The sequence below is a fragment of the Penaeus japonicus genome, unplaced genomic scaffold (genome assembly GCF_977035675.1).
Source record: "Penaeus japonicus unplaced genomic scaffold, GWHDUDI00000001_assembly GWHDUDI00000012, whole genome shotgun sequence".
NCBI classification, from domain to species: domain Eukaryota; kingdom Metazoa; phylum Arthropoda; class Malacostraca; order Decapoda; family Penaeidae; genus Penaeus; species Penaeus japonicus.
The window spans coordinates 37,115,804-37,126,781 of record NW_028234414.1 but is presented as its reverse complement, the minus strand read 5'-3'; the positions used below and the strand labels follow the sequence as shown (position 1 = coordinate 37,126,781).

At 34.6% G+C, this 10,978-nt stretch overlaps 1 protein-coding gene across 1 annotated transcript; it reads right to left on the bottom strand.

Annotated features, from left to right (window-relative positions):
• Positions 1-1,421: 1,421 nt before the first annotated feature.
• Alr (Evr1_Alr domain-containing protein Alr) lies at positions 1,422-9,424 on the bottom strand. The gene is made up of 4 exons (XM_086542778.1): positions 9,256-9,424; positions 5,014-5,155; positions 4,134-4,326; positions 1,422-3,052 (listed from the first exon to the last, which is right to left on the bottom strand). The coding sequence occupies exons 1-4, from the start codon at positions 9,388-9,390 to the stop codon at positions 2,890-2,892; spliced, it is 633 nt and encodes a 210-aa protein (XP_086398904.1). The 5' UTR covers positions 9,391-9,424; the 3' UTR covers positions 1,422-2,889.
• Positions 9,425-10,978: the final 1,554 nt, after the last annotated feature.

Sequence of the window (10,978 nt, the reverse complement as noted above, 5' to 3'; positions counted from 1 at the left end):
ACATCTATAACTATATACATATATACATCTATACATATATATATATATATATATATATATATATATATATATATATATATATGTATACAAGATAGAATCATGCAATGCTGCATTGATATAGGTGTATAATATACCTGCCTGACCTGGAGTCAAATCTGTGCCGCCCTAGGGAATAACCCGAGAGTGCAGCACTAAACCAAATAGACCACACGACCCAACACAACCCTATCTACTCAAACTGGAGTAATAATAGCGAAGCTTTACAGACAATTCCCGTGGGTATTCGGTGGCATTGGTTCAGAAATTCAACAACAAAGTCAGATGATCTGAGATTACTATATAAGATGGAATAATAGAATGCCGCATTGATATAGGTGTTTCACATACCTCCCTGACCTGGAGTCAAACCTTTTCATTAAACCTATTTAGCATATAGTGTGTTTCTCTACCATTTTATCAGCATGGTAGTGTTTTGTCATTCAAAATAGTATTTGTCTTTAGGACTATCAACAAAGTCATCATGAAGGGCTTTTTTCAATTTTAAGGCACATACTTCATGTTTCTCCTTTATAGGTCTAAATCAACCCACCTATAGGGTGGTGGTGGGGTTTGTGCTACCGCGCATTCAACCAGTTGCCCGCGGCACAGTATTGTGCGGCCATTCAAATAGGATTTGTCCTAACTTCGAACGCCCGGAGGTTTTTACATTCAAAGGCTAGAATTCATGTTTCTCCTTTATAGGTCTAAATTAAAATGACAGAAGCAGTAGTAAAGTAGAAACTCAGTAGTTATTGGAGAGCAGATAAAGCCTAGTATTTAATTACCAATATATTAGTAGACTATCTCTTTGTTTGGCTCCGTGGCCGGAGACCTGCATAATGAATCTATTTTGAATTATGGAAAAAGAGTTTTCCTTCTATAGAATAACTAAAGACTCTTCTTCTGACAGCATTCCCTCTATGGTCTGATGAGTTGTTTAAAAAATAGGCTTTGTCCCAGGAAAGTAGTTGTATTATTAAATATAAAGCAAAACTCATCAATGCTTTGTGTGAATCATCAACAGAAATATTTGTTTACAGGACACATGTTGCATGTTGGTAACCAGAAATATTTTGAAAAAGTAATCTAGATGCAATATTCCTCATGTTGTTTAACACATTAATGTTGGGTGAAAAGATATGGTGGCAGAACCAGCCACCAGGGACAAGATATTTTGTTGTGGTTTTCCTTCTGGCTGGTGTGCCTGCTGATCAGGCGCGTAGCACTTGGCCATGGCCAGAGCAGGCAAATAGCCTGCTTAAGTGTTTGAAATATCCCAGCAATTAGACCATTTGGAGTCAAAACAGCCCTGTCAGCTGCATATCATATGCATCTGGGTTATTACTGTTTAGGCTGTGCAAAAGGGGAATTACAGATTGTTCTTCCAAGACCTTGTAATTTAAAACATCATATTCAACAATATATACATATCTATACAATAATTACATAGAATAATTACAATCAACTGAAAATAGCACTAGTGTTTTTGCAATGGTACTAATATATTACAACACATTTTGTTTCAAAATACAAGCCCTCCACTTCAACCAATGAGCTGGTTAACTGTTTTCCTCTGATAAAAAAACATACATTAAATAGCTATGGTCTTATACAAGTATTCAACAATATAAACAATTACACTAAAAGTTGAAACTCATATTCACAGCTGTATGACATTTCTTACAAGCTTATCACATACTTATCAATAATCATCCTTGTGCTCTTTCAGTATCTCCAAACATGAAATATATCTACTATAGAAAACTTTACAAATACAATTAGCTATTTCAGCTGTGCAAAAGAAACACTGAGGAAAAGATTAGTGATAGATTTAGCTTGAGTATTCTTACCAGTATCTAATTGTCTCCATGCAAGATTATTTAACTGACGAATTGTAGATGTTAATTAAGTGTTGTATATTTTGTGCTCTATGTAAGAGAATCACGCTGTGTTTGGGGATGCAGGGCACCAGACAGGTAGAAGAGGATTCGACCCATAATGAGGTTGCGCCGTACGTCAGAGGTAGTAGGCAACCTGATTGGTGGATGTGAAAGGCAAGCGCCACCCTATCCTCTTCACTGGCAATGTCAATGTTTGCCCTGACCTCAGAGTGTGGAAGTTAACCCCCTCCAGGGCAGGACACCTGTGATTGGTTGAGGTATAGTGTTGAAGGACCAGGATGCACAGAATTGACATGATGACCTAGCAGAAAAGGGGCATTTTTTGCAAATTTCCACTAGTTGACTAAACAACCCTGTGTGTGTGACCCACCATTCTCCTCTCCGATATTTGACTTCTGCCCATCATGTCCTGCCCTGCTGATGTGTTCTCCTGTGCCTGTAATAAACCCATGTTTGTTCTGGTGCATTTCTGTTTGACCTGGCTGTTCTAATCCTGATTAACAAACCTTGACACTATTAACACCAGTTATTCTGACACCCAAGCATAAGAAAGTAAATAAATAAAAATACAGTCTTATAATTGCTCTTTTTAACTTTAATTTAACTTGGTCATAAAAACCATAGTCTTGACCCAACAGTCGTCCTATCTAATACTTCACTCTTTTCTTCAAAGAATATATTATAAGCTTTCTATAATTAATAAAAGTACCTCTAAACCACTTTAACTGTCCTGTTTCTGGTGTCCAGGTTATCTGGTATTGTAGCCGTTCAGAAGTTATTACTATGTAACTGGAATGAATCACAATTGCCATCAACATTCTCTACATAATAAAATATTCACAGTGCATCAACAGGCATATAATCTATTGCACAAGTAGGCCACTCTAGCCTTTCAACTTCGAGAACCTGGATATCTATTAAGTATTAAAAGAATGCATGTACAAAAAAACTAATCACAAGACCCATCTTTCCAGCCATCACGCCATCTCTGATTGACTAAGTTGCAGTCAAACAATGGCTTCCCTAGCTTTCCGTTAACTTCATTGTGGGCTTCACAAAACCAGCGCGAGAGTCCATTCTGTGAAGACACATCTGGCGTGTTCTTCTTCAACCTGAGGAGAGGGAACAAATCAATATCAACTTTTGTTTATACCCATCTGTTTTCTTATGGCAATACATATTTGTATATTTAACCCATTCGCGCCGGATGACATGCTGATACATTTCGTGGTTTTTGTGTCAGACACCAGTGACGAGATATCTGGGCAAAGTCGGCGCTCAGGGTGAGCGAGCGGGCAGCCCAGGATCACGGCTTGTGCACCTGAGAATCTCGAGGCATTAGGCTTATGCGTTCGAAAACCCTGGCATTACGATCAATCAGAGCCAGAATCGCCCCGGCGTGAATGGGTTAAAAACAAACACAAGATGGAATAAAGTTACATAATCATATAATCAATAGGGAGCAAGACAAATAGGACACAGAATAGAAACAGAATAAAATATAACTATTACTAAAATGTGAATAAAGATCAATAATTAAATGATGATCTTCATTTACTTTCTTCTCTCTTAAACTAAAAATGTGAATATAGATCAATAATTAAATGATGATCTTCATTTACTTTCTTCTCTTTTAAACTTCACAAAATCTAGTCTTCTATCTTACCTAAAATTCTACAATATCTAAAAACATTTCATTCAAATCACAAAAACATGAAAAAATATTGGTTATAAGAATGTCAGCTATTTGTCAAGAAGTTTTAAAATCCTCAAGACTAGCATTTGAAGACAACTCACCTTCAATTAAAGCTACTGGGATTTAAAGTAAAATATCAACCCTTACACATCTTTCACAGGGTCGGATCACTTTCATACTGCGCTGATCATTTTTGTTGAGATACTAGTTATCATACTGAATCCTAAATAGTTTGTCTGCTAATACATCATATACAGACTCTCATATCATAGCCTTTGTCTAGAAAATGATAGGAAACACACATATTATGATGCCCAACCAAGGCTGAACATTATAGGATATGCCTTTCCTGGAGGGGTTAAACTTTCACCACCATATTTTCGCATCGTGCCAGACAATGTAAACCTGCCATCTTACTACATACATATTTTATTAAAACCGCGTCCAATGGGTTAATATATAATTTAGTATAAAGTCAATATGTGAAGAATCCTTACCATTCCCTAAAATCCTCTGCACATGGCTGGCAAGGATAGAATTTTGAAAATATTGTTATGAAGGTGGACATGTCCTTCTGTTGGTCCGTTGAAGGTTTTTCTGGATAGTACGCAGCCATGCTGTGTAAAAGTCTCCATGATCCTCGTCCAAGAGACAAACTATCCGCAGGACATCCATATTTGGCAGCATTCCCTGTTAAGAAAAGATACTTTATTCTATATATCTGGAAAGGTCACTTTAATGAAAAAAACTCCAGTATGATCCTTCTCAAAAATAAGTTACAGTAAAACCTGTCCTTGAGCATTAGCAATGACCAAAGGAAAACTTGCATTGTACCTTCTATCTTTCTGTACTATTAGCATTGAGACCCTAAATTATTTTTTTAATGTATAAGAAGATTAATATATATCATTCAAACTAAGATATTTCTTAAATCAGTAACTTTAAAAAGCAATATGTGTAACTAATGTGTTTTGATGTTATATCTTCATCAGAATAGATAAAATTCTGCTACAATTCCCTGATTTCTGCATTTATTACAATGTACTCTGTTTAAGAATTTAAGAATTACTGAAAAAAATATTCAATTCCAGATAAAGGTGAACTAAGAATATGCTACAATTAATTCTCTAGATCTGTTCTTTAACAAAGAAAAACAGACAAAGTGACTCAACTTTGGTTTTACTGTGAAACAAAAATACATAATAATTATTAATATAGAAAATCATCATATATCTTTAAAAAAATGGTAATTAAACATGAAAAATAGCAATTATCCTATATGTCCACAAAATTAACACAGCAATGGTAATACAGATTATACTCGTATATATAATCACACTTTAAACCATTACACAGAGCTCTCACTATGTTCTGTACCTGTTAGAGGAACATCAGTATCGTCTGGGTCGACTGTGGCCGATTTTACGTTCCCATTCAAAGTAGCTCCTGACGCAGAGTTAGATGTGCTTGAGTTATCCGTTTGGTTGTTCTGTGATGAACTGTTCCTTTCTTCCCCTTCCTGAAAAATTCAAGGAAAAACATGAACATTTCTGCTAAAAATCTGATAGTAACATAAAGATGACCATCCAGATAACAAATAAAAAAATATGTAAATAAATATAAGCAAAACAAGCAATCTATTTCCACCAATCTTACAAAGCTAGATGCCATTCTATCCAAAATATACTGGTATTTCCCAACTTTATATAAAATGGGTTGTTGGGGAAAATGATTAGAATACATGTGAGTGTGCGTGTGCGTGTGCGTGTGCGTGTGCGTGTGCGTGTGCGTGTGCGTGTGCGCGTGCGCGTGCGCGTGTGCGTGTGCGTGTGCGTGTGCGTGTGCGTGTGCGTGTGCGTGTGCGTGTGCATGTTTGTTGGAGCGGGGACTATTTACTCTTTTCATGAGTTTATGTATGCATATAGGTATTGAAGAGACCTTTGCTTTAGTTTTTTTTTTATCTATTTGTTTAACGCAATTCTGTTTATGTATTTTGTTGTTGGATAGCTGAGGACTTTAAAGTTTTGTTTCTTTTATGCTGTGTGGAGCCATGTAGGTTCCCCTTGAGTGCATTTTACTTAGTGCTGTAATCTGTTTAAGTGCATAATAAATTACATGTTTTTGTATGATGTGATACCTATATATCTGAGAGATTTTGTGAACTGCAGATGCTGATTGCATCAAGTTGAGCTCTATTTTCTTAGCCTGTAGGAGTGGGTGAATAATATATATATATATATATGCATTAATTTTATATATATATATAATTATATATATATATATATATATATATATATATATAATATATATTATATATATATATATATATATATATTATATATATATAATATTATATATATATATATATATATATATATATATATTTATATATATTATATATATATATATTTATAATATATATATATATATATATATATATATATATAATATATATATATATATATATATATATATATATTATATAATATATATATTATATATATATATATATATATATATATATATATATATATATATATATATAATATATATATATATATATATATATATATATATATATATATATATATTTATATTATATATATATATATATATATATATATATATATATATATATATATATAATATATATATATATATATGCATTAATTTTATATATATATATAATTATATATATACAAACTTATAATTTTTGATTTACATACAATTCTGCATTTGTCTACCTCTACCCGAGACTCACTACTCAATATACCCCAAAATCCATCAAGAGATGATCTGACTGAAAAGTTGAAGAGAATATGAGTAAATAAATAAATATTATCATTGGTATAACAGAGAGTTCAAATCAGAGTCCTAAATAAAATCGCTATTTATGTCAACATACAACAAGGCCCAAACATAAATTCAAAGTGGATTTATATAAATAAGTAATTAATCAATTAATTAATTAATTAATTAATTAAAAATAAGCAAATAAATAAATAAATAAAATAAATAAATATAAACAAATAAATATAAACAAACAAATAAATGAATAAATAAATAAATAAAACAAATAAATAAATAAATAAATAAATGAATAAATAAATAATAAACAAATAATTAAATAAATATATAGATAAATAGATAGACATATAAATAAATAATAAAAAATAAAAAAATAGACAAATAAATAAATAATAAATAAATCAAACAAATAAATAAGAAATAATAAACATATATACATATACACATACACATACATACATACACACACAAACAAACACACACACACACACACACACACACACACACACACACACACACACACACATATATATACAAAACAAATCTTACACATGATGATCACAGACACAGTGATGAAATTCAGTCCATTATTTTATTACTTGTGAAAAGTATGTCATAAAAGAAAAATATCTTAGAATTCATTAATCTCTGAATTCCACACACTCATTACCTTGTGCTACTATACATCCAATAAGGATTTCCCTTGGCTTATCTTTTGACAATTATATTTCAATAAAGTAAAAATATAAAGCTAGCATTATTGACAATTAGAGAAAGCTAATTCTTATTGGAAGCAACTCAATATTGATACTGATGAACTGCTTTTGATGTGTATTGTCCATTTAAGGTAGTTTTAATCAATGCTGACCCACTGTCATAATATTTTCTAAGCCCCAATAGTTTGGGTGAGCATAGAATAAACCAGAGAAATTGGAGGATAAACACTGTAAAAAACTAATAACAACTGCTTACAACTACTAACAATTGCTTACACTTACATTACACAAATTACAATTCATATGAGATTTGTAGGGGCTCTAAGTCTCCTTATCGGGGGGTTATCTTAACCTTTTGGCCACGGTATTCTTAAATAACATTATACAGCCTTGTGTCGGTATTATCATATAAGGCCTGGCCCATCCACATCTGGGCTTATTGCTTGCCTTGACAGCAAATGATGCCATTCACAACCAATGGGTTAAAGTTCTATGGGAGCTGTTAATTAGAATACCACATTCTCAAGCTATGACAGCAGCTTCTGTGCCTGTACATATTTCAGCACAACAAATACAAACAAGGCTGAATTATAAATATTCTGGAGAGATAAAGCTTGCACCTGCTCCTTGTATGTTAATAAATCTTGTCTGAAAGGTCTACAAGCTCTCTTTCCAGAATATAGAAGATAGACAGTTATTGGCCTTTCCTGAAGCACCAACAGGTACAGTGACAGTGTCAATTGCTTGACAACTCACCAGCCTATAGTAAGTGGTCAATACATGAAAGATAATCCATCAATACCTGATTGTTAACATCAGCAACACAGTGCTTTCAGCAAGATTTATCAAGCATGTCTTAACAACAACACAAACAAGATATCACGAGCTGCTTTTTGCTTTGAGAATTGTTTCTGCTCATAATATTCTTTGCCTTATGCTTCTGATGCATGGCTTTTGATCTTATTAATAATGCAAGGGCACTGGACAGGCTGGAAACTCTGGTAATTCATGCAACAAATCATGTTCCTATGAAAAAATTTGTACACCTCAAAATATTTATGTTCCACACACATAAACATAACAGTGAAATGGTATATGGAGGCAAGATGCAAAGCTAAACTTTGACTGTCTCTCATTTGGGTAACAGCACTAAGAGACAGCCCAGTATATCATAAAATGAGGAAAATAATTAGATCAAATAACTCACTTAGATATAAAAATCTGAAGGCAAGAGTAATCCCACACTCACTTGATACTCAATTGTCATGGCCTCCTTGCCTTTAGCACTTCAGCAAAGGCTAATAAAACTCCACCGTGCATATTCTTGGAAGACATCTTTCTGACATCCCTTGTGATGTTGTTAAATAAGGAATCAGTCTAAGCTCTTACTTTGACAGAATATATGTGGATGCCACAGCAATTACAGGACTTATAGCTGCATGCTTAAAGAAATTGTAGGATCACACATCAGCTCGCAACACAACCCTATCAGGCTAAAACATTTATTATTCGCAGCAAGCAAAATATTGCACACCTGCAAACAGCTGTATGCAGAAGCCCTTTTTTTCCTTCTATGCAAATTCAATCCTTGGTAGAAGATTTTATGCATTAATAAATGTATCCTACAGTTTCTTTATTCCTACAGGCTAGACGTGGTACTAGATTCAAGAACAGCTCTTGGTGCGCACACAACGATTAATTCTACTACAAGATCTGCAAAGCACATTTGATACATAAGACAAAATTAGTGTTTAGACCCTTAGGCAGCGATGTACTTTAAAACATGTGAAAACTAAACACCTCAGTGTATGTTGCATAGTCAGTAAAGACACCACATTATATATATATATATATATATATATATATATATATATATATATATATATATATATATATATACATGAATTACCAACAAAGCAATATAACAACAAGCACAACAAACAACCCCATCTATCCCAACCCACAACAACAACTACTCTCGGCATCCCAGTCCAAACCCCAAACCCCAAAGCCCGAGTCAACCCCAGTCCATTAGGGTATTACATCATACCCCGACGAATCCTCCTTTCCAAGATCCTGCTTCGTGTCATCATACCTTACCAGACTTGGAAGCTCCCTGGAGGCTTCCCTGCTGCTTCATCCACGACCTGAAATCCGTACACGCCCTGCATGGCTTGCCAGAAGGGTTAGAAAGAAGGGAAGAAGGATCGTCACTCCCTTGCGCCGCCATCCTCGCGAAGGTTCTGAGAGATTCTCGTGATTTGTTTACCTTTGGATTCGAGACACGCGGAAAGACTCTTGTTTATTTGGGGGATTTTGTGTTTTTTTAATACTGGGCAGTGACTTTTTTTTTGTTTTTTCTTTGATATATTTCTTATGATTATCTTTTCTCTGTCATTCTTTTTTCAAAGAGGTAGTCATGATGACTTAAAAATGCGGCGTTAAAAGTGCGTTCGTGAAAGGATAAGCTAAAGGCGGATGCGCCGGTCATGACGTCATGAACGGGGCTACTTTTCTAAGTAGGACTAATGGAGGCCTTAAACGGAGCCAATCTTACATGAATATACTATGACAGTAGTAGCAGATGTAATTCTATAAATCTGCTTCTTCTTTAGGACATATGATAAATAGTTAGCTAAACTTACTGAACTATGGACTTCACAAAACATCAACATAAAGTGCAATCCTCAATAAGGATTATGAATATATATTCGTAGTGCTTTACAAAATAAATGAAAATTATCCTCTCCTCCTCCCTCTCCCTTTCCCTCTCCCTCTCTCTCTCTTCCTCTTCCTCTTCCTCTTCCTCTCCCTTTCCCTCTCCCTCTCCCTCTCCCTCTCCCTCTCCCTCTCCCTCTCCCTCTCCCCCTCCTTCTCCTTCTCCCTCTCCCTCTCCCTCTCCCTCTCCCTCTCACCAAGTAATCTATCACTTTATATATCATATTTTAGTATATTGCCTTGATCAGCATCTTCACATTTGAAAAATGCCTGTAACATTACATTCATGAGATATAATCACTCACTCAGAGGAGCTAACGCCGAACAGGGTAAATGCCACATCAACCATTCGTTTCCAGCATATCTCGACTTTTCCATAAGTCCCCAACCAGGATTCTCTATTGAATAGGCAACCTGTAAAATACATCAAGACAAGATTCAAAGACACAAGATAAAGGCCGTTTCACTGCCATACAAAAACAGGTACTATCAAAACCATGAAGACGCTTCTAGGTCCTTCTGCATCTGGTTGCAATCGAGCTGGCTTCAAGATCTCTGTCAGCTCCCATGGTTCAGGAGCTGAGCCAGGACTTTGCAAGGTCCCAGTTTGCTGAGGATCGCTGACTCCTTGCAACATCGTCTTGACATACAGCATTATACCAAACATAATGATGCATAAGTGAAGCCTAATTGATAACCCAAATCCGTGTTATCAATAACAGGAAGATCCTCCAGAACTGCTGGGTCTTCCGGAGAGTTGAGATTTGTGGTACCAATCACGGAATGGTTGCGGCTACCCTTCCAGTATCCACCCCAGAGTGTTTCGCCTGGACAGACCGAGAGAAGAAGACTGCACTGTGGATTCCATGGCTATCTCTAATCGATTTAAAGTGCTCACCAGCCTGATGGATCTTGTAGCATCGTAGGATACGTAATGCTAACTATGGTTATGTGGGCAATGATATATATATATATATATATATATATATATATATATATATATATATATATATATATATATTATCCGGTTTTAGTATAGTATCAAAAGTAAAACAGAAACTCAGTGTTTCATAACAAAAATAGCTCATAGAAAACTCTCG

What these genes read in the sequence shown, in the direction of transcription:
- Alr (XM_086542778.1), bottom strand. Translation starts at nt 9,390, where the DNA reads ATGGCGGCGCAAGGGAGTGACGATCCTTCTTCCCTTCTTTCTAACCCT. An exon ending in GAGCTTCCAAGTCTGGTAAG is followed by an intron (nt 5,156 to 9,255) that starts GTATGATGACAC and finishes TGAATTTTTCAG; the next exon opens with GAAGGGGAAGAAAGGAACAG. An exon ending in GCAGAGGATTTTAGGGAATG is followed by an intron (nt 3,053 to 4,133) that starts GTAAGGATTCTT and finishes CCCTCTCCTCAG; the next exon opens with GTTGAAGAAGAACACGCCAG.